The sequence below is a fragment of the Tachypleus tridentatus genome, chromosome 12 (assembly GCF_004210375.1).
Source record: "Tachypleus tridentatus isolate NWPU-2018 chromosome 12, ASM421037v1, whole genome shotgun sequence".
Taxonomy (NCBI): Eukaryota; Metazoa; Arthropoda; class Merostomata; order Xiphosura; family Limulidae; genus Tachypleus; species Tachypleus tridentatus.
This window is the reverse complement of record NC_134836.1, coordinates 132,261,153-132,287,141: the sequence shown is the minus strand read 5'-3', so window position 1 is coordinate 132,287,141 and position 25,989 is coordinate 132,261,153. Positions and strand designations below refer to the sequence as shown.

General features: G+C 36.0%; 1 protein-coding gene across 3 annotated transcripts in view; it reads left to right on the top strand.

Moving 5' to 3' along the window:
• LOC143234723 (protein pangolin, isoforms A/H/I/S-like) overlaps window positions 1-24,918 on the top strand; it is a 231,379-nt gene extending 206,461 nt beyond the window's left edge. For all 3 annotated transcript variants that reach the window (XM_076472282.1, XM_076472283.1, XM_076472284.1), the window contains exons 9-10: window positions 16,594-16,663; window positions 20,246-24,918. In XM_076472282.1, the coding sequence (XP_076328397.1) occupies window positions 16,594-16,663; window positions 20,246-20,696 (521 nt within the window). In that variant the 3' untranslated portion in view covers window positions 20,697-24,918. The remainder of the gene's footprint in view (window positions 1-16,593; window positions 16,664-20,245) is intronic.
• Window positions 24,919-25,989: the final 1,071 nt, after the last annotated feature.

Below are 25,989 nucleotides of genomic sequence, written 5' to 3'. Positions count from 1 at the left end.
GCTCTTAACTACAGATATTTAATGAAACCCCTTGGTCCATTGTGGCTCTTAACTACAGATATTTAATGAAACCCCTTGGTCCATTGTGGCTCTTAACTACAGATATTTAATGAAACCCCTTGGTCCATTGTGGCTCTTAACTACAGATATTTAATGAAACCCCTTGGTCCATTGTGGCTCTTAACTACAGATATTTAATGAAACCCCTTGGTCCATTGTGGCTCTTAACTACAGATATTTAATGAAACCCCTTGGTCCATTGTGGCTCTTAACTACAGATATTTAATGAAACCCCTTGGTCCATTGTGGCTCTTAACTACAGATATTTAATGAAACCCCTTGGTCCATTGTGGCTCTTAACTACATGAAATATTTAATGAAACCCCTTGGTCCATTGTGGCTCTTAACTACAGATATTTAATGAAACCCCTTGGTCCATTGTGGCTCTTAACTACAGATATTTAATGAAACCCTTGGTCCATTGTGGCTCTTAACTACAGATATTTAATGAAACCCCTTGGTCCCCTTGGTCCATTGTGGCTCTTAACTACAGATATTTAATGAAACCCCTTGGTCCATTGTGGCTCTTAACTACAGATATTTAATGAAATTGTGGCCCCTTGGTCCATTGTGGCTCTTAACTACAGATATTTAATGAAACCCTTGGTCCATTGTGGCTCTTAACTACAGATATTTAATGAAACCCCTTGGTCCATTGTGGCTCTTAACTACAGATATTTAATGAAACCCTTGGTCCATTGTGGCTCTTAACTACAGATATTTAATGAAACCCCTTGGTCCATTGTGGCTCTTAACTACAGATATTTAATGAAACCCCTTGGTCCATTGGCTCTTAACTACAGATATTTAATGAAATTGTGGCTCTTAACTACAGATATTTAATGAAACCCCTTGGTCCATTGTGGCTCTTAACTACAGATATTTAATGAAACCCCTTGGTCCATTGTGGCTCTTAACTACAGATATTTAATGAAACCCCTTGGTCCATTGTGGCTCTTAACTACAGATATTTAATGAAACCCCTTGGTCCATTGTGGCTCTTAACTACAGATATTTAATGAAACCCTTGGTCCATTGTGGCTCTTAACTACAGATATTTAATGAAACCCCTTGGTCCATTGTGGCTCTTAACTACAGATATTTAATGAAAACCCTTGGTCCATTGTGGCTCTTAACTACAGATATTTAATGAAACCCCTTGGTCCATTGTGGCTCTTAACTACAGATATTTAATGAAACCCCTTGGTCCATTGTGGCTCTTAACTACAGATATTTAATGAAACCCCTTGGTCCATTGTGGCTCTTGGATATTTAATGAAACCCCTTGGTCCATTGTGGCTCTTAACTACAGATATTTAATGAAACCCTTGGTCCATTGTGGCTCTTAACTACAGATATTTAATGAAACCCCTGGTCCATTTTGTGGCTCTTAACTACAGATATTTAATGAAACCCCTTGGTCCATTGTGGCTCTTAACTACAGATATTTAATGAAACCCCTTGGTCCATTGTGGCTCTTAACTACAGATATTTAATGAAACCCCTTGGTCCATTGTGGCTCTTAACTACAGATATTTAATGAAACCCCTTGGTCCATTGTGGCTCTTAACTACAGATATTTAATGAAACCCCTTGGTCCATTGTGGCTCTTAACTACAGATATTTAATGAAACCCCTTGGTCCATTGTGGCTCTTAACTACAGATATTTAATGAAACCCTTGGTCCATTGTGGCTCTTAACTACAGATATTTAATGAAACCCCTTGGTCCATTGTGGCTCTTAACTACAGATATTTAATGAAACCCCTTGGTCCATTGTGGCTCTTAACTACAGATATTTAATGAAACCCCTTGGTCCATTGTGGCTCTTAACTACAGATATTTAATGAAACCCCTTGGTCCATTGTGGCTCTTAACTACAGATATTTAATGAAACCCCTTGGTCCATTGTGGCTCTTAACTACAGATATTTAATGAAACCCCTTGGTCCATTGTGGCTCTTAACTACAGATATTTAATGAAACCCCTTGGTCCATTGTGGCTCCCTACAGATATTTAATGAAACCCCTTGGTCCATTGTGGCTCTTAACTACAGATATTTAATGAAACCCTTGGTCCATTGTGGCTCTTAACTACAGATATTTAATGAAACCCTTGGTCCATTGTGGCTCTTAACTACACATATTTAATGAAACCCCTTGGTCCATTGTGGCTCTTAACTACACATATTTAATGAAACCCTTGGTCCATTGTGGCTCTTAACTACAGATATTTAATGAAACCCCTTGGTCCATTGTGGCTCTTAACTACAGATATTTAATGAAACCCCTTGGTCCATTGTGGCTCTTAACTACAGATATTTAATGAAACCCCTTGGTCCATTGTGGCTCTTAACTACAGATATTTAATGAAACCCCTTGGTCCATTGTGGCTCTTAACTACAGATATTTAATGAAACCCCTTGGTCCATTGTGGCTCTTAACTACTTAACTACACATATTTAATGAAACCCCTTGGTCCATTGTGGCTCTTAACTACAGATATTTAATGAAACCCTTGGTCCATTGTGGCTCTTAACTCAGATATTTAATGAAACTCCATTGTGGCTCAGATATTTAATGAAACCCTTGGTCCATTGTGGCTCTTAACTACAGATATTTAATGAAACCCTTGGTCCATTGTGGCTCTTAACTACAGATATTTAATGAAACCCCTTGGTCCATTGTGGCTCTTAACTACAGATATTTAATGAAACCCCTTGGTCCATTGTGGCTCTTAACTACAGATATTTAATGAAACCCTTGGTCCATTGTGGCTCTTTAACTACAGATATTTAATGAAACCCCTTGGTCCATTGTGGCTCTTAACTACAGATATTTAATGAAACCCTTGGTCCATTGTGGCTCTTAACTACAGATATTTAATGAAACCCCTTGGTCCATTGTGGCTCTTAACTACAGATATTTAATGAAACCCCTTGGTCCATTGTGGCTCTTAACTACAGATATTTAATGAAACCCCTTGGTCCATTGTGGCTCTTAACTACAGATATTTAATGAAACCCCTTGGTCCATTGTGGCTCTTAACTACAGATATTTAATGAAACCCCTTGAAACCCCTTGGTCCATTGTGGCTCTTAACTACAGATATTTAATGAAACCCCTTGGTCCATTGTGGCTCTTAACTACAGATATTTAATGAAACCCCTTGGTCCATTGTGGCTCTTAACTACAGATATTTAATGAAACCCCCCTTGGTCCATTGTGGCTCTTAACTACAGATATTTAATGAAACCCCTTGGTCCATTGTGGCTCTTAACTACACCCCTTGGTCCATATTTAATGAAACCCCTTGGTCCATTGTGGCTCTTAACTACAGATATTTAATGAAACCCCTTGGTCCATTGTGGCTCTTAACTACAGATATTTAATGAAACCCCTTGGTCCATTGTGGCTCTTAACTACAGATATTTAATGAAACCCCTTGGTCCATTGTGGCTCTTAACTACAGATATTTAATGAAACCCCTTGGTCCATTGTGGCTCTTAACTACAGATATTTAATGAAACCCCTTGGTCCATTGTGGCTCTTAACTACAGATATTTAATGAAACCCCTTGGTCCATTGTGGCTCTTAACTACAGATATTTAATGAAACCCCTTGGTCCATTGTGGCTCTTAACTACAGATATTTAATGAAACCCCTTGGTCCTTGGCTCTTCCATTTTGTGGCTCTTAACTACAGATATTTAATGAAACCCCTTGGTCCATTGTGGCTCTTAACTACAGATATTTAATGAAACCCCTTGGTCCATTGTGGCTCTTAACTACAGATATTTAATGAAACCCCTTGGTCCATTGTGGCTCTTAACTACACATATTTAATGAAACCCTTGGTCCATTGTGGCTCTTAACTACAGATATTTAATGAAACCCTTGGTCCATTGTGGCTCTTAACTACAGATATTTAATGAAACCCCTTGGTCCATTGTGGCTCTTAACTACAGATATTTAATGAAACCCCTTGGTCCATTGTGGCTCTTAACTACAGATATTTAATGAAACCCCTTGGTCCATTGTGGCTCTTAACTACAGATATTTAATGAAACCCCTTGGTCCATTGTGGCTCTTAACTACAGATATTTAATGAAACCCCTTGGTCCATTGTGGCTCTTAACTACAGATATTTAATGAAACCCCTTGGTCCATTGTGGCTCTTAACTACAGATATTTAATGAAACCCCTTGGTCCATTGTGGCTCTTAACTACAGATATTTAATGAAACCCCTTGGTCCATTGTGGCTCTTAACTACAGATATTTAATGAAACCCCTTGGTCCATTGTGGCTCTTAACTACAGATATTTAATGAAACCCCTTGGTCCATTGTGGCTCTTAACTACAGATATTTAATGAAACCCCTTGGTCCATTGTGGCTCTTAACTACAGATATTTAATGAAACCCCTTGGTCCATTGTGGCTCTTAACTACAGATATTTAATGAAACCCCTTGGTCCATTGTGGCTCTTAACTACAGATATTTAATGAAACCCTTGGTCCATTGTGGCTCTTAACTACAGATATTTAATGAAACCCCTTGGTCCATTGTGGCTCTTAACTACAGATATTTAATGAAACCCTTGGTCCATTGTGGCTCTTAACTACAGATATTTAATGAAATATTTAATGAAACCCCTTGGTCCATTGTGGCTCTTAACTACAGATATTTAATGAAACCCCCCTTGGTCCATTGTGGCTCTTAACTACAGATATTTAATGAAACCCTTGGTCCATTGTGGCTCTTAACTACAGATATTTAATGAAACCCCCCTTGGTCCATTGTGGCTCTTAACTACAGATATTTAATGAAACCCCTTGGTCCATTGTGGCTCTTAACTACACATATTTAATGAAACCCCTTGGTCCATTGTGGCTCTTAACTACAGATATTTAATGAAACCCTTGGTCCATTGTGGCTCTTAACTACAGATATTTAATGAAACCCCTTGGTCCATTGTGGCTCTTAACTACAGATATTTAATGAAACCCCTTGGTCCATTGTGGCTCTTAACTACAGATATTTAATGAAACCCCTTGGTCCATTGTGGCTCTTAACTACAGATATTTAATGAAACCCCTTGGTCCATTGTGGCTCTTAACTACAGATATTTAATGAAACCCCTTGGTCCATTGTGGCTCTTAACTACAGATATTTAATGAAACCCCTTGGTCCATTGTGGCTCTTAACTACAGATATTTAATTGGTCCATTGTGGCTCTTAACTACAGATATTTAATGAAACCCCTTGGTCCATTGTGGCTCTTAACTACAGATATTTAATGAAACCCCTTGGTCCATTGTGGCTCTTAACTACAGATATTTAATGAAACCCCTTGGTCCATTGTGGCTCTTAACTACAGATATTTAATGAAACCCCTTGGTCCATTGTGGCTCTTAACTACAGATATTTAATGAAACCCCTTGGTCCATTGTGGCTCTTAACTACAGATATTTAATGAAACCCTTGGTCCATTGTGGCTCTTAACTACAGATATTTAATGAAACCCCTTGGTCCATTGTGGCTCTTAACTACAGATATTTAATGAAACCCCTTGGTCCATTGTGGCTCTTAACTACAGATATTTAATGAAACCCCTTGGTCCATTGTGGCTCTTAACTACAGATATTTAATGAAACCCCTTGGTCCATTGTGGCTCTTAACTACAGATATTTAATGAAACCCTTGGTCCATTGTGGCTCTTAACTACAGATATTTAATGAAACCCTTGGTCCATTGTGGCTCTTAACTACAGATATTTAATGAAACCCCTTGGTCCATTGTGGCTCTTAACTACAGATATTTAATGAAACCCCTTGGTCCATTGTGGCTCTTAACTACAGATATTTAATGAAACCCCTTGGTCCATTGTGGCTCTTAACTACAGATATTTAATGAAACCCTTGGTCCATTGTGGCTCTTAACTACAGATATTTAATGAAACCCCATTTGGTCCATTGTGGCTCTTAACTACAGATATTTAATGAAACCCTTGGTCCATTGTGGCTCTTAACTACAGATATTTAATGAAACCCTTGGTCCATTGTGGCTCTTAACTACAGATATTTAATGAAACCCTTGGTCCATTGTGGCTCTTAACTACAGATATTTAATGAAACCCCTTGGTCCATTGTGGCTCTTAACTACAGATATTTAATGAAACCCCTTGGTCCATTGTGGCTCTTAACTACAGATATTTAATGAAACCCCTTGGTCCATTGTGGCTCTTAACTACAGATATTTAATGAAACCCTTGGTCCATTGTGGCTCTTAACTACAGATATTTAATGAAACCCTTGGTCCATTGTGGCTCTTAACTACAGATATTTAATGAAACCCCTTGGTCCATTGTGGCTCTTAACTACAGATATTTAATGAAACCCCTTGGTCCATTGTGGCTCTTAACTACAGATATTTAATGAAACCCCTTGGTCCATTGTGGCTCTTAACTACAGATATTTAATGAAACAGATATTTAATGAAACCCTTGGTCCATTGTGGCTCTTAACTACAGATATTTAATGAAACCCCCCTTGGTCCATTGTGGCTCTTAACTACAGATATTTAATGAAACCCCTTGGTCCATTGTGGCTCTTAACTACAGATATTTAATGAAACCCCTTGGTCCATTGTGGCTCTTAACTACAGATATTTAATGAAACCCCTTGGTCCATTGTGGCTCTTAACTACACATATTTAATGAAACCCCTTGGTCCATTGTGGCTCTTAACTACAGATATTTAATGAAACCCTTGGTCCATTGTGGCTCTTAACTACACATATTTAATGAAACCCCTTGGTCCATTGTGGCTCTTAACTACAGATATTTAATGAAACCCCTTGGTCCATTGTGGCTCTTAAACACATATTTAATGAAACCCTTGGTCCATTGTGGCTCTTAACTACAGATATTTAATGAAACCCCTTGGTCCATTGTGGCTCTTAACTACAGATATTTAATGAAACCCCTTGGTCCATTGTGGCTCTTAACTACAGATATTTAATGAAACCCCTTGGTCCATTGTGGCTCTTAACTACAGATATTTAATGAAACCCCTTGGTCCATTGTGGCTCTTAACTACAGATATTTAATGAAACCCTTGGTCCATTGTGGCTCTTAACTACAGATATTTAATGAAACCCCTTGGTCCATTGTGGCTCTTAACTACAGATATTTAATGAAACCCCTTGGTCCATTGTGGCTCTTAACTACAGATATTTAATGAAACCCCTTGGTCCATTGTGGCTCTTAACTACAGATATTTAATGAAACCCTTGGTCCATTGTGGCTCTTAACTACACATATTTAATGAAACCCTTGGTCCATTGTGGCTCTTAACTACACATATTTAATGAAACCCCTTGGTCCATTGTGGCTCTTAACTACAGATATTTAATGAAACCCCTTGGTCCATTGTGGCTCTTAACTACAGATATTTAATGAAACCCCTTGGTCCATTGTGGCTCTTAACTACAGATATTTAATGAAACCCCTTGGTCCATTGTGGCTCTTAACTACAGATATTTAATGAAACCCCTTGGTCCATTGTGGCTCTTAACTACAGATATTTAATGAAACCCTTGGTCCATTGTGGCTCTTAACTACACATATTTAATGAAACCCCTTGGTCCATTGTGGCTCTTAACTACAGATATTTAATGAAACCCCTTGGTCCATTGTGGCTCTTAACTACAGATATTTAATGAAACCCCTTGGTCCATTGTGGCTCTTAACTACAGATATTTAATGAAACCCCTTGGTCCATTGTGGCTCTTAACTACAGATATTTAATGAAACCCCTTGGTCCATTGTGGCTCTTAACTACAGATATTTAATGAAACCCCTTGGTCCATTGTGGCTCTTAACTACAGATATTTAATGAAACCCCTTGGTCCATTGTGGCTCTTAACTACAGATATTTAATGAAACCCCTTGGTCCATTGTGGCTCTTAACTACAGATATTTAATGAAACCCCTTGGTCCATTGTGGCTCTTAACTACAGATATTTAATGAAACCCCTTGGTCCATTGTGGCTCTTAACTACAGATATTTAATGAAACCCCTTGGTCCATTGTGGCTCTTAACTACACATATTTAATGAAACCCTACTTGGTCCATTGTGGCTCTTAACTACAGATATTTAATGAAACCCTTGGTCCATTGTGGCTCTTAACTACACATATTTAATGAAACCCTTGGTCCATTGTGGCTCTTAACTACACATATTTAATGAAACCCCTTGGTCCATTGTGGCTCTTAACTACACATATTTAATGAAACCCTTGGTCCATTGTGGCTCTTAACTACAGATATTTAATGAAACCCTTGGTCCATTGTGGCTCTTAACTACACATATTTAATGAAACCCTTGGTCCATTGTGGCTCTTAACTACAGATATTTAATGAAACCCCTTGGTCCATTGTGGCTCTTAACTACAGATATTTAATGAAACCCCTTGGTCCATTGTGGCTCTTAACTACAGATATTTAATGAAACCCCTTGGTCCATTGTGGCTCTTAACTACAGATATTTAATGAAACCCCTTGGTCCATTGTGGCTCTTAACTACAGATATTTAATGAAACCCCTTGGTCCATTGTGGCTCTTAACTACAGATATTTAATGAAACCCTTGGTCCATTGTGGCTCTTAACTACAGATATTTAATGAAACCCTTGGTCCATTGTGGCTCTTAACTACAGATATTTAATGAAACCCCTTGGTCCATTGTGGCTCTTAACTACAGATATTTAATGAAACCCCTTGGTCCATTGTGGCTCTTAACTACAGATATTTAATGAAACCCCTTGGTCCATTGTGGCTCTTAACTACAGATATTTAATGAAACCCCTTGGTCCATTGTGGCTCTTAACTACAGATATTTAATGAAACCCCTTGGTCCATTGTGGCTCTTAACTACAGATATTTAATGAAACCCCTTGGTCCATTGTGGCTCTTAACTACACATATTTAATGAAACCCCTTGGTCCATTGTGGCTCTTAACTACAGATATTTAATGAAACCCCTTGGTCCATTGTGGCTCTTAACTACAGATATTTAATGAAACCCCTTGGTCCCTTTGATATTTAATGAAACCCCTTGTCCATTGTGGCTCTTAACTACACATATTTAATGAAACCCCTTGGTCCATTGTGGCTCTTAACTACAGATATTTAATGAAACCCCTTGGTCCATTGTGGCTCTTAACTACAGATATTTAATGAAACCCCTTGGTCCATTGTGGCTCTTAACTACAGATATTTAATGAAACCCCTTGGTCCATTGTGGCTCTTAACTACAGATATTTAATGAAACCCCTTGGTCCATTGTGGCTCTTAACTACAGATATTTAATGAAACCCCTTGGTCCATTGTGGCTCTTAACTACAGATATTTAATGAAACCCCTTGGTCCATTGTGGCTCTTAACTACAGATATTTAATGAAACCCTTGGTCCATTGTGGCTCTTCCACATATTTGTGAAACCCCTTGGTCCTCTTAACTACAGATATTTAATGAAACCCCTTGGTCCATTGTGGCTCTTAACTACAGATATTTAATGAAACCCCTTGGTCCATTGTGGCTCTTAACTACAGATATTTAATGAAACCCTTGGTCCATTGTGGCTCTTAACTACAGATATTTAATGAAACCCCTTGGTCCATTGTGGCTCTTAACTACAGATATTTAATGAAACCCCTTGGTCCATTGTGGCTCTTAACTACAGATATTTAATGAAACCCTTGGTCCATTGTGGCTCTTAACTACAGATATTTAATGAAACCCCTTGGTCCATTGTGGCTCTTAACTACAGATATTTAATGAAACCCCTTGGTCCATTGTGGCTCTTAACTACAGATATTTAATGAAACCCTTGGTCCATTGTGGCTCTTAACTACACATATTTAATGAAACCCCTTGGTCCATTGTGGCTCTTAACTACACATATTTAATGAAACCCCTTGGTCCATTGTGGCTCTTAACTACACATATTTAATGAAACCCCTTGGTCCATTGTGGCTCTTAACTACACATATTTAATGAAACCCTTGGTCCATTGTGGCTCTTAACTACACATATTTAATGAAACCCCTTTGTTCCATTGTGGCTCTTAACTACACATATTTAATGAAACCCCTTGGTCCATTGTGGCTCTTAACTACAGATATTTAATGAAACCCCTTGGTCCATTGTGGCTCTTAACTACACATATTTAATGAAACCCCTTGGTCCATTGTGGCTCTTAACTACAGATATTTAATGAAACCCCTTGGTCCATTGTGGCTCTTAACTACAGATATTTAATGAAACCCCTTGGTCCATTGTGGCTCTTAACTACAGATATTTAATGAAACCCCTTGGTCCATTGTGGCTCTTAACTACAGATATTTAATGAAACCCCTTGGTCCATTGTGGCTCTTAACTACAGATATTTAATGAAACCCCTTGGTCCATTGTGGCTCTTAACTACAGATATTTAATGAAACCCCTTGGTCCATTGTGGCTCTTAACTACAGATATTTAATGAAACCCCTTGGTCCATTGTGGCTCTTAACTACAGATATTTAATGAAACCCCTTGGTCCATTGTGGCTCTTAACTACAGATATTTAATGAAACCCCTTGGTCCATTGTGGCTCTTAACTACACATATTTAATGAAACCCCTTGAAACCCCTTGTCCATTGTGGCTCTTAACTACAGATATTTAATGAAACCCCTTGGTCCATTGTGGCTCTTAACTACAGATATTTAATGAAACCCCTTGGTCCATTGTGGCTCTTAACTACAGATATTTAATGAAACCCCTTGGTCCATTGTGGCTCTTAACTACAGATATTTAATGAAACCCCTTGGTCCATTGTGGCTCTTAACTACAGATATTTAATGAAACCCCTTGGTCCATTGTGGCTCTTAACTACAGATATTTAATGAAACCCCTTGGTCCATTGTGGCTCTTAACTACAGATATTTAATGAAACCCCTTGGTCCATTGTGGCTCTTAACTACAGATATTTAATGAAACCCTTGGTCCATTGTGGCTCTTAACTACAGATATTTAATGAAACCCCTTGGTCCATTGTGGCTCTTAACTACAGATATTTAATGAAACCCCTTGGTCCATTGTGGCTCTTAACTACAGATATTTAATGAAACCCCTTGGTCCATTGTGGCTCTTAACTACAGATATTTAATGAAACCCCTTGGTCCATTGTGGCTCTTAACTACAGATATTTAATGAAACCCCTTGGTCCATTGTGGCTCTTAACTACAGATATTTAATGAAACCCCTTGGTCCATTGTGGCTCTTAACTACAGATATTTAATGAAACCCCTTGGTCCATTGTGGCTCTTAACTACAGATATTTAATGAAACCCCTTGGTCCATTGTGGCTCTTAACTACAGATATTTAATGAAACCCCTTGGTCCATTGTGGCTCTTAACTACAGATATTTAATGAAACCCCTTGGTCCATTGTGGCTCTTAACTACAGATATTTAATGAAACCCCTTGGTCCATTGTGGCTCTTAACTACACATATTTAATGAAACCCCTTGGTCCATTGTGGCTCTTAACTACACATATTTAATGAAACCCCTTGGTCCATTGTGGCTCTTAACTACAGATATTTAATGAAACCCCTTGGTCCATTGTGGCTCTTAACTACAGATATTTAATGAAACCCTTGGTCCATTGTGGCTCTTAACTACAGATATTTAATGAAACCCCTTGGTCCATTGTGGCTCTTAACTACAGATATTTAATGAAACCCCTTGGTCCATTGTGGCTCTTAACTACACATATTTAATGAAACCCCTTGGTCCATTGTGGCTCTTAACTACAGATATTTAATGAAACCCCTTGGTCCATTGTGGCTCTTAACTACAGATATTTAATGAAACCCCTTGGTCCATTGTGGCTCTTAACTACAGATATTTAATGAAACCCTTGGTCCATTGTGGCTCTTAACTACAGATATTTAATGAAACCCCTTGGTCCATTGTGGCTCTTAACTACAGATATTTAATGAAACCCCTTGGTCCATTGTGGCTCTTAACTACACATATTTAATGAAACCCCTTGGTCCATTGTGGCTCTTAACTACAGATATTTAATGAAACCCCTTGGTCCATTGTGGCTCTTAACTACAGATATTTAATGAAACCCCTTGGTCCATTGTGGCTCTTAACTACAGATATTTAATGAAACCCTTGGTCCATTGTGGCTCTTAACTACAGATATTTAATGAAACCCTTGGTCCATTGTGGCTCTTAACTACAGATATTTAATGAAACCCTTGGTCCATTGTGGCTCTTAACTACACATATTTAATGAAATCCCTTGGTCCATTGTGGCTCTTAACTACACATATTTAATGAAACCCCTTGGTCCATTGTGGCTCTTAACTACACATATTTAATGAAACCCCTTGGTCCATTGTGGCTCTTAACTACACATATTTAATGAAATCCCTTGTCCATTGTGGCTCTTAACTACAGATATTTAATGAAACCCTTGGTCCATTGTGGCTCTTAACTACACATATTTAATGAAACCCTTGGTCCATTGTGGCTCTTAACTACACATATTTAATGAAACCCCTTGGTCCATTGTGGCTCTTAACTACACATATTTAATGAAACCCCTTGGTCCATTGTGGCTCTTAACTACAGATATTTAATGAAACCCTTGGTCCATTGTGGCTCTTAACTACACATATTTAATGAAACCCTTGGTCCATTGTGGCTCTTAACTACACATATTTAATGAAACCCCTTGGTCCATTGTGGCTCTTAACTACACATATTTAATGAAACCCCTTGGTCCATTGTGGTTCTTAACTACACATATTTAATGAAACCCTTGGTCCATTGTGGCTCTTAACTACAGATATTTAATGAAACCCTTGGTCCATTGTGGCTCTTAACTACAGATATTTAATGAAACCCCTTGGTCCATTGTGGCTCTTAACTACAGATATTTAATGAAACCCCTTGTTCCATTGTGGCTCTTAACTACAGATATTTAATGAAACCCCTTGGTCCATTGTGGCTCTTAACTACACATATTTAATGAAACCCTTGGTCCATTGTGGCTCTTAACTACAGATATTTAATGAAACCCTTGGTCCATTGTGGCTCTTAACTACACAGATATTTAATGAAACCCCTTGGTCCATTGTGGCTCTTAACTACAGATATTTAATGAAACCCTTGGTCCATTGTGGCTCTTAACTACACATATTTAATGAAACCCCTTGGTCCATTGTGGCTCTTAACTACAGATATATTAATGAAACCCCTTTGTCCGTTGTGGCTCTTAACTACTAATATTTAATGAAACCCCTTTGTCCATTGTGGCTCTTAACTACACATATTTAATGAAACCCCTTGGTCCATTGTGGCTCTTAACTACAGATATATTAATGAAACCCCTTGGTCCATTGTGGCTCTTAACTACAGATATTTAATGAAACCCCTTGGTCCATTGTGGCTCTTAACTTCAGATATTTAATGAAACCCCTTGGTCCATTGTGGCTCTTAACTACAGATATTTAATGAAACCCCTTGGTCCATTGTGGCTCTTAGCTACACATATTTAATGAAACCCCTTTGTCCATTGTGGCTCTTAACTACAGATATTTAATGAAACCCCTTGGTCCATTGTGGCTCTTAGCTACACATATTTAATGAAACCCCTTTGTCTATTGTGGCTCTTAACTACAGATATTTAATGAAACCCCTTGGTCCATTGTGGCTCTTAACTACACATATTTAATGAAACCCCTTGGTCCATTGTGGCTCTCAGCTACACATATTTAATGAAACTTTTTGGTCCATTGTGGCTTTTAACTACAGATATTTAATGAAACCCCTTGGTCCATTGTGGCTCTTAACTACAGATATTTAATGAAACCCTTTGGTACATTGTGGCTCTTAACTATAGATATTTAATGAAACCCCTTGGTCCATTGTGGTTCTCCTGTTCATTTCTTATCTCTCTCTTACCCCTAAAGTTCTCACCAAGACTTCTGTTTAGAGTCCCAGTTTTCTTGAATCTACCACAGTCTGATGGCTCTTTAATACATTTAAGTCATGAAGTAACAACATATATTCCAATCTTGTCACCAATTTGTTGTCACTGATACCAGGTTTAACTGTTGATAGCCATACAAGAGTGAAGTAAGAATATTTGCTGAGTTGTTGTCACTTCAGAAGTGGTTTCAATAATTCTGAGTTAAACAGTACAGACATTTTTGGTTTTAATCTAAAATTACATGCTTTTGAATTTACAGGAAAATGGTATTGAACAGTCTAATATGTCAGGATTATTTTAGTAATTATAGAACAAATAAATCCAAAGAAATATTATTTTAAATGAATTTCTAAGACAGTAAACAAGTATTTGAAAATAATAGTTGGTGGGTCTTGTTGTATTAGTATATGTTTTATAATACGTTGTACCTTTACTGTGTCCTATATACTTACATTACCATCGTTACTAATGTAGAATTTTCAGTGAAGATTTTTTATTAAAATTTCATTTAAATCCAACAATTTATGTCAAAAAATATTCTTAGGAAGAACTTTGACCTATTCTGTAAATAATTCTTCTAATTGCACAGTGAGGGGAATTTCAAGATTTAACCAGAACATTCTTAGTGTTGGTAATAGTGTTTTCAAGTTTTAACCAGAACATTCTTAGTGTTGGTAATAGTGTTTTCAAGTTTTAACCAGAACATTCTTAGTGTTGGTAATAGTGTTTTCAAGTTTCAACCAGAACATTCTTAGTGTTGGTAATAGTGTTTTCAAGTTTTAACCAGAACATTCTTAGTGTTGGTAATAGTGTTTTCAAGTTTTAACCAGAACATTCTTAGTGTTGGTAATAGTGTTTTCAAGTTTTAACCAGAACATTCTTAGTGTTGGTAATAGTGTTTTCAAGTTTTAACCAGAACATTCTTAGTGTTGGTAATAGTGTATAAACGTTAGATTAGGAGCAGAGCTGATACTGTTACAAATTGTTTGTTTTCTTCATAAGTATTGAAATGTGTTTAACACAGTGGTGAAACTTATTTAAGATTGTGTGCATTTATAAACAGTTTTAAAGATTTCTGTCGACTATGCTTACATCTTAAAGGAATGTTTTACTTTGAATTAAAGACTTTTCTATATAAACTGCCTTAAGACAGAACAGAAGAGATAAGTAAATAGTTTCAACAGAAATTTTATAAGCTTTACTGAATGTTGCATTTGGAATAAAAATTTCTAACCGAAAATATCAGAATGGATCTTTATTTTATATTTATTTATTTACCTTTGAACAATCCAAGTAGAATCATTACAATTTCTTGCAATGTTTGCATAGATATAAACCGATGGATAAAGTTTAAGGAAACGTGTTTAAATATACTGAATGATTAGTGTTATGTAAATTTATAACTGTGTGTTATACAATGTTCATATAAACCGATGGATAAAGTTTAAGGAAACGTATGTAAATATACTGAATGATTAGTGTTATGTAAATTTATAACTGTGTGTTATACAACGTTCATATAAACCGATGGATAAAGTTTAAGGAAACGTGTTTAAATATACTGAATGATTAGTGTTGTATAAATTTATAACTGTGTGTTATACAACGTTCATATAAACCGATGGATAAAGTTTAAGGAAACGTGTTTAAATATACTGAATGATTAGTGTTGTATAAATTTATAACTGTGTGTTATACAACGTTCATATAAACCGATGGATAAAGTTTAAGGAAACGTGTTTAAATATACTGAATGATTAGTGTTGTATAAATTTATAACTGTGTGTTATACAACATTCATCTTTGAGTTTCATAAAAATCTTGTACTTCATGTTTAGTTTCATGTTTGTTTGTACTTTTAAATGTTTGCATGTATAAAAATCATATACTTGAAAACTAGAAATTCATAAAACTTTTTCATGTTTAAACAAACATGCAGCAAAGGGTGGGGAAAGTGATGTGTAAGTAGCATTTTTATATTTGGCATCTCATTAGGTTAATTTCATATCTACTTATGATAGCTAGTGTAATTTGTATTTTCTCAGTGCGAGTAGGTAAAACAAATACCTATTACATATCTTACGTTTGTTTGTTACAGCATTTTGATTCGTTTTAGTTTCTTTCTTCTTCTGATTATGGACGCTGAAAAACGTTTCCGAGGTGCCAGTTTATTATTAGTCCGTTATAAGTATATTAGTTGTATATCAAAGATAGTTTGAAATTATGTGAATGACAAAATTTCTTATAAATCCCTTTTGCTGCTTGTTTGTGTTATTGGTCAACATTGTGTGTGTGTCCTAAGTTGTTCAAAATCATTCGTGTTTAGTTTGGTGTTGTTGTAAGTGTTTCTTTAACCTCCTTATTTTATATTCTTTCAAACACAGCAGGTATAAGGCTAGTTTTTAGTTTTATCATTTTACAAGAGTTTCATAAAAAATATCTTGGAGTGATAAACATTCTTTCTCTTTTTGTTCCTGATAGCCAACAATCCGAAGAAATGTCGAGCAAGGTTTGGTCTGGACCAACAGAACCACTGGTGCAAACCTTGTAGGTGAGTGTGAAAGTCCACTTTCAGGTCAGTGAGTAGTCCTTCCTGCTTACGAGAACTTCTGGTGCAAACCTTGTAGGTGAGTGTGAAAGTCTACTTTCAGGTCAGTAAGTAGTCCTTCCTGCTTACTAGAACTTCTGGTGCAAACCTTGTAGGTGAGTGTGAAAGTCTACTTTCAGGTCAGTAAGTAGTTCTTCCTGCTTACTAGAACTTCTGGTGCAAACCTTGAAGGTGAGTGTGAAAGTCTACTTTCAGGTCAGTAAGTAGTTCTTCCTGCTTACTTCTGGTGCAAATCTTGTAGGTGAGTGTGAAAGTCCACTTTCAGGTCAGTAAGTAGTCCTTCCTGCTTACTTCTGGTGCAAACCTTGTAGGTGAGTGTGAAAGTCTACTTTAAGGTCAGTAAGTAGTCCTTCCTGCTTACTAGAACTTCTGGTACAAACCTTGTAGGTGAGTGTGAAAGTACACTTTCAGGTCAGTAAGTAGTTCTTCCTGCTTACTTCTGGTGCAAACCTTGTAGGTGAGTGTGAAAGTCCACTTTCAGGTCAGTAAGTAGTCCTTCCTGCTTACTTCTGGTGCAAACCTTGTAGGTGAGTGTGAAAGTCTACTTTAAGGTCAGTAAGTAGTCCTTCCTGCTTACCAGAACTTCTGGTACAAACCTTGTAGGTGAGTGTGAAAGTCTACTTTCAGGTCAGTAAGTAGTTCTTCCTGCTTACTTCTGGTGCAAACCTTGTAGGTGAGTGTGAAAGTCCACTTTCAGGTCAGTAAGTAGTCCTTCCTGCTTACTTCTGGTGCAAACCTTGTAGGTGAGTGTGAAAGTCTACTTTAAGGTCAGTAAGTAGTCCTTCCTGCTTACTAGAACTTCTGGTACAAACCTTGTAGGTGAGTGTGAAAGTACACTTTCAGGTCAGTAAGTAGTTCTTCCTGCTTACTTCTGGTGCAAACCTTGTAGGTGAGTGTGAAAGTCTACTTTCAGGTCAGTAAGTAGTTCTTCCTGCTTACTTCTGGTGCAAACCTTGTAGGTGAGTGTGAAAGTCCACTTTCAGGTCAGTAAGTAGTCCTTCCTGCTTACTTCTGGTGCAAACCTTGTAGGTGAGTGTGAAAGTCTACTTTAAGGTCAGTAAGTAGTCCTTCCTGCTTACTTCTGGTGCAAACCTTGTAGGTGAGTGTGAAAGTCCACTTTCAGGTCAGTAAGTAGTCCTTCCTGCTTACTTCTGGTGCAAACCTTGTAGGTGAGTGTGAAAGTCTACTTTAAGGTCAGTAAGTAGTCCTTCCTGCTTACTAGAACTTCTGGTACAAACCTTGTAGGTGAGTGTGAAAGTACACTTTTCAGGTCAGTAAGTAGTCCTTCCTGCTTACTTCTGGTGCAAACCTTGTAGGTGAGTGTGAAAGTCTACTTTCAGGTCAGTAAGTAGTCCTTCCTGCTTACTAGAACTTCTGGTACAAACCTTGTAGGTGAGTGTGAAAGTCTACTTTCAGGTCAGTAAGTAGTTCTTCCTGCTTACTTCTGGTGCAAACCTTGAAGGTGAGTCATGAAAGTCCACTTTCAGGTCAGTAAGTAGTTCTTCCTGCTTACTCTGGTGCAAACCTTGTAGGTGAGTGTGAAAGTCTACTTTCAGGTCAGTAAGTAGTCCTTCCTGCTTACTAGAACTTCTGGTGCAAACCTTGTAGGTGAGTGTGAAAGTCTACTTTCAGGTCAGTAAGTAGTCCTTCCTGCTTACTAGAACTTCTGGTGCAAACCTTGAAGGTGAGTGTGAAAGTCTACTTTCAGGTCAGTAAGTAGTCCTTCCTGCTTACTAGAACTTCTGGTGCAAACCTTGTAGGTGAGTGTGAAAGTCTACTTTCAGGTCAGTAAGTAGTCCTTCCTGCTTACTAGAACTTCTGGTGCAAACCTTGAAGGTGAGTGTGAAAGTCTACTTTCAGGTCAGTAAGTAGTTCTTCCTGCTTACTAGAACTTCTGGTGCAAACCTTGAAGGTGAGTGAAAGTCTACTTTCAGGTCAGTAAGTAGTTCTTCCTGCTTACTTCTGGTGCAAACCTTGTAGGTGAGTGTGAAAGTCCACTTTCAGGTCAGTAAGTAGTCCTTCCTGCTTACTTCTGGTGCAAACCTTGTAGGTGAGTGTGACAAGTTTATTTGGTTTATATTATCACCCTTGTTTTACATGAACATTTCCTATTGTTTATGTTATCACCATTGTTTAACATGAACATTTCCTACTGTTTATGTTAACACCCTTGTTTTATATGAACATTTCCTGTTGTTTATGTTATCACCATTGTTTAACATGAACATTTCCTGTTGTTTATGTTATCACCATTGTTTTACATGAACATTTCCTGTTTATGTTATCACCATTGTTTAACATTAACATTTCCTGTTGTTTATGTTATCACCATTGTTTTACATGAACATTTCCTGTTTATGTTATCACCCTTGTTTTACATGAACATTTCCTATTGTTTATGTTATCACCATTGTTTAACATGAACATTTCCTACTGTTTATGTTAACACCCTTGTTTTATATGAACATTTCCTGTTGTTTATGTTATCACCATTGTTTAACATGAACATTTCCTGTTGTTTATGTTATCACCATTGTTTTACATGAACATTTCCTGTTTATGTTATCACCATTGTTTAACATGAACATTTCCTGTTGTTTATGTTATCACCATTGTTTAACATGAACATTTCCTGTTGTTTATGTTATCACCCTTGTTTTACATGAACATTTCTTACTGTTTATGTTAACACCCTTGTTTTATATGAACATTTCCTGTTGTTTATGTTATCACCATTGTTTAACATGAACATTTCCTGTTGTTTATGTTATCACCATTGTTTAACATGAACATTTCCTGTTTATGTTATCACCACTGTTTAACATGTACATTTCTTACTGTTTATGTTATCACCCTTGTTTAACATGAACATTTCCTGTTGTTTATGTTATCACCATTGTTTTACATGAACATTTCCTGTTTATGTTATCACCATTGTTTTACATGAACATTTCCTACTGTTTATGTTATCACCATTGTTTAACATGAACATTTCCTACTGTTTATGTTATCACCATTGTTTAACATGAACATTTCCTACTGTTTATGTTATCACCATTGTTTAACATGAACATTTCCTACTGTTTATGTTATCACCATTGTTTAACATGAACATTTCCTACTGTTTATGTTATCACCATTGTTTAACATGAACATTTCCTACTGTTTATGTTATCACCATTGTTTAACATGAACATTTCCTACTGTTTATGTTATCACCATTGTTTAACATGAACATTTCCTACTGTTTATGTTATCACCATTGTTTAACATGAACATTTCCTACTGTTTATGTTATCACCATTGTTTAACATGAACATTTCATACTGTTTATGTTATCACCATTGTTTAACATGAACATTTCCTGTTGTTTATGTTATCACCATTGTTTAACATGAACATTTCCTGTTGTTTATGTTATCACCATTGTTTTACATGAACATTTCCTGTTGTTTATGTTATCATCTTTACTGTGTGGTAAGAAGTATTTGTAAGTACATCTGTATTGACTCTTGTACATTGCAGGAGAAAGAAGAAATGCATCAGGTACTTGGATGGAGCAGACTTTGAGGAAAGTGAAGAGAATCTGGGAAGTGTGAGCAGCATGGAAGCTCCTACCCCTGATCCAAAATGTACAATTGAAAGTGACCAAGATGGTATTAACACCTCTTCTGGACTCAGTTCTTCAGTCTCTGGAGATATCAGTGTTAAATCTGAGCTCAGTAAAAATAGTTTGGTGATGAGCACGTCAAATATGACACAATTACGTTCGACAAGTAGCCCACGGAGTAGTCATCACCCCCTGAGTGTTCAGCACTTGACAGCGCCTTACTACAAGAAAACGTATTTATCTCAAGAGGATTGCATCTTAAGCCATCCTAGTGTTCCCGTTCCCCCACTTCCAACTCCATCTTCCACGGACTCCACAGCCCCAGTGACATCCACTACCACACCTCCTATGCTGGTTGTAAAGTGATGTGGATTTTCTGAGAAGTTACAATGCATAACAGAAACATTTTAATATTGTTTTGTAGATGTCTGGCTTGTTCAAAGGTTTATCACGCGAGTCTGCTAATGATATAAATACAGTCGTCTCTCATCTGGATACTTTAGTTTTGAGCAGGAAACTAAGCAATACACCAACTGCAGTGTCCCTCAAATATTAGGTGTAGTTACTCATAAAGTCATTAAATGTAACAGTTTCAAATGATTTGTACATTTGTCAGGTAACCGTTCAGGTTTGACACTCAAATTATGCTTTCTCTTCACAATTGTTCGTATATCCTTATACCTGGTAAACCTCACTTGTATAGAAATAACTCAACTTTTTATTAGTCATACCTAATAACTAATGAACAACTTCTCTGTCAACTTGAATAGTATTTTTCAATGTATAATGGTTTGTTCCATTTTTGTTTAATAAGCTTTGTGTTAACAGTGACTTACATTAACAACAATCTGCCATAACAACTATAACTTTTTATAAAATTGGTAGCCAATCTGATTTTGAAGAAACCATTAAAACAGTTGATGAGACGATAATGTCTTTATCAGAGACTTGTACTTTAAACTACACAAACATAGAATACGATAATGTCTTTATCAGAGACTTGTACTTTAAACTACACAAACATAGAATACGATAATGTCTTTATCAGAGACTTGTACTTTAAACTACACAAACATAGAATACGATAATGTCTTTATCAGAGACTTGTACTTTAAACTACCAAACATAGAATACGATAATGTCTTTATCAGAGACTTGTACTTTAATCTACACAAACATAGAATACGATAATGTCTTTATCAGAGACTTGTACTTTAAACTACACAAACATAGAATACGATAATGTCTTTATCAGAGACTTGTACTTTAAACTATCAAACATAGAATACGATAATGTCTTTATCAGAGACTTGTAATTTAATCTACACAAACATAGAATACGATAATGTCTTTATCAGAGACTTGTACTTTAAACTACCAAACATAGAATACGATAATGTCTTTATCAGAGATTTGTACTTTAAACTACCAAACATAGAATACGATAATGTCTTTATCAGAGACTTGTACTTTGAACTACCAAACATAGAATACGATAATGTCTTTATCAGAGACTTGTACTTTAATCTACACAAACATAGAATACGATAATGTCTTTATCAGAGACTTGTACTTTAAACTACACAAACATAGAATACGATAATGTCTTTATCAGAGACTTGTACTTTAAACTACACAAACATAGAATACGATAATGTCTTTATCAGAGACTTGTACTTTAAACTACGAAACATAGAATACGATAATGTCTTTATCAGAGACTTGTACTTTAAACTACACAAACATAGAATACGATAATGTCTTTATCAGAGACTTGTACTTTAAACTACACAAACATAGAATACGATAATGTCTTTATCAGAGACTTGTACTTTAAACTACCAAACATAGAATACGATAATGTCTTTATCAGAGACTTGTACTTTAAACTACCAAACATAGAATACGATAATGTCTTTATCAGAGACTTGTACTTTAATCTACACAAACATAGAATACGATAATGTCTTTATCAGAGACTTGTACTTTAAACTACACAAACATAGAATACGATAATGTCTTTATCAGAGACTTGTACTTTAAACTACACAAACATAGAATACGATAATGTCTTTATCAGAGACTTGTACTTTAAACTACACAAACATAGAATACGATAATGTCTTTATCAGAGACTTGTACTTTAAACTACACAAACATAGAATACGATAATGTCTTTATCAGAGACTTGTACTTTAAACTACCAAACATAGAATACGATAATGTCTTTATCAGAGACTTGTACTTTAAACTACACAAACATAGAATACGATAATGTCTTTATCAGAGACTTGTACTTTAAACTACACAAACATAGAATACGATAATGTCTTTATCAGAGACTTGTACTTTAAACTACACAAACATAGAATACGATAATGTCTTTATCAGAGACTTGTACTTTAAACTACACAAACATAGAATACGATAATGTCTTTATCAGAGACTTGTACTTTAAACTATCAAACATAGAATACGATAATGTCTTTATCAGAGACTTGTAATTTAAACTACCAAACATAGAATACGATAATGTCTTTATCAGAGACTTGTACTTTAAACTACCAAACATAGAATACGATAATGTCTTTATCAGAGATTTGTACTTTAAACTACACAAACATAGAATACGATAATGTCTTTATCAGAGACTTGTACTTTAAACTTCACAAACATAGAATACGATAAAGTCTTTATGTACTTTAAGCTACACAAACATAAAATATGGTTTATGTGGAACTACTTTTAAAGTTTTATTTTTGTAGCATTTAAGTTTCAGTGTGGGTTTAAAGTGTATAACGGAAGCGTTTGAAGTGAGTTTTGTTACAGCATTATTTTATTCTAGTTTGGGGACTACATTAATTTGAACACAAAAACAGAAATAGTAAGTGAGTGAATTTATACTATATTAAATTAGTGAACGTTTGTTAAGGTGTTAGGCCTTTCTCTGTATGTAAATATGATTTTTATCTAATGTTAATTATCGTTTCATGTTTAGTTTTTATAAAAGTTTAACGGTTTTGTTCTCTCAATGAATATGTAATATGTGAAAAAAATACAATTATAGATACGAGTATAAAAAACTGAAGAGTGCAATATATATAAATAACATGAAACACCACGACTACAATACTGGGCTTCTTACTTTATTTGTAAAAAATTATAATGTCTGTGTAAATGCACTCGGTTTTCTATTTATATTGAGTGTTTAGAGGAAAAGATTCATAACTAATAAAAAAGTTTAACTTATAGCTTTTATATTTTTTAATCCAGGGCCAAATTTATTTTCTTTTTATCAGGTTAAAAAAACGTTCTCCAATACGTTCACTTTGTTTTTGAATTTACGTAATCTGCCAATAGATGGCAATACCATAGTGCTTGAAATTGGTTTCTCCTATAAAATGGTTTATAAAGGAATAAACCACTTTATCAACAAGTTTATGTCTTAATAATACGGACTAATGATTTTACAGAGTTTCAGATAACTTACTTTGTTGTTCAGTGAAGATGTACCTCACGAGCATTCTGTCTGATTAGTAATAGTTATATATTCGAATTTTATTATTTTTCCAATTAACTACACCAATTTTAAGCCTTTCTTAGATTTTAATAGTGCTTAAACGTGAAGTTTCCAAACTTATAAAAATCGGATTAGTTAATGTTATAACTTTTATATTCAGATACACTTATCTGCGTTGAATGATGAAAGTTTGACTTTTTTATTTTTTAATTTGATTACAGCGGCATCTGGCGCAGTCTGTTATTCATATTCTTTGTATAATGCCTGTCTTTAGTAAATGTCTCAAACACCATTTTCATTAAAAAATGTTCATATGAATTTTATTTAGTTGTTATAAAACCCTGTAGAGGATGTGGTTATCAACCAATGAAGTGACGTCCCGTAAAGGTGTGTGACCTTTCTTTGTGTGAAGGTTGGTTAGGGGTGTTGTCAGGTTTCGGTGGAAGAAAACAGAGCCATCTTTAGAGACACCCCAATAATTTTGCTTCAGAAATTTTCGTATAAACGTGTAATTTTGTAAATATCTTGATGTAATAATATATGTTTATTTGGACACTTAGTAAGTTGCAAATTGTTTTGTAGAATAAAAGCAAGTCGTTTGTAAATTCTGTACTGTATCCAAGAGAGAATTTAACTTTAGGAGATGATCCATGAACCGATTTTCGATATTAAATGATCGATTGGCCAGAAATATGAAACGTTTTCTATTTAAACTTTACTGTGTAGAATGTTACACTAATGGGAAGAGTCCAGATAGCCCTTTGTGTAGCTTCACTACAAACAAACGTTCAAAACCTTTTCTTCTGTTTGCGAGCCTTCGGTCCTCTCGCTGGAGGCTTAATCAGGCAACAGTGTACATTGTTGTCCAGTGAAGGCTCCAGTTAGAGGTCTGAATGTCCGTGTACAGTTCTACGTACTTGTATTACATAACAATACCTGACCGTGTTTTATAATTATTCAGATTATTTTGAATAAGGTGTTTACATGTGTGTTCCTGCTTCATGTTGACAAGGTGGAATCCAGTTGTAATACAGTTCAGAGGATAATTTCAAATAAAACGTGTACCTGTGATGTTTGAGAACAGTGATATTTTTACCATTTTAATAATGTTGTTTATTCCTTACAACGCTTTAACTAAACCTTTCGTATACAACGTTCAGGCTATACTTACCATCGACCCAATAAAAAGACGGGTGGACGAAGGTGTTGTGTTTGGGTCCGAATGTGTGTCTCGAAAAATGATACACCGATTTGTATTATTTTTTTTACACGAGACAGAATGTTTCCAAACCTGGAACAGATTGTAGAACACATATCCATAATAGAGGATAGGTTCTCATTTTGTTAATAACTGTGTAATAAGTGATGCGATCAGCATCACATTTCAGTCACTCATTGAGACCAAAACTCCGAACATTTGCGGCAAGGTGAGGGTATGTAATCTCTTTCATTGTCTTTGTTGTATTAATGAAAATAATTCAAAGGGCATAACAGGCTTTCTGGTTGAGGCACTCGACTCGCAATCTGAGCGTCGCGGCCTCGAAACCTGTCATCGAAACGCGCCCTTCCAGTCGTGGGAGCGATATAATGTCATAGCTAATCCCACTCTTCGTTTGTAAAAGAATAGTAAACATATTTGGCGGTGGGTGGTGTTTTTTAGCTGCCTTCTTTCTGATTTATCACTTCTAAATTAAGGATGGTTAGCGCAAATAGCTCTCTTGTAGTTTTGCGCGAAATTCAAAACAAAGAAGCTTTATAAGCGTTTCCCGACGTAAAATGTAATTATTTTTTAACTTTCACAAATTTTTATTAAACTGTTTTAAAATATTTCCCCCCAGTCTCAGTAATAATATTGTCACTGGCAGTTCCTTAATCTGAACTAATAGGCCAGAGGGAAAACAGCGCACGGCACCTACTTCGAATAATGTGAATTTTACTATTACTCTTATAACGCACCGACGGTTCCAAAGAGCAACTCGCAGTTGTTTTCTTATTTGTAGCCATAGGATTCTAAACATCCAACTTAGCACATTAAGACGTACTGTTCTCATTTAATTAATAAAACTGAGTTTTAAAAAAGGTGGTTATGACAAAATGACGCCCGTCAAGCTGGTTCCTACATACAATTTGTCTAAAAAT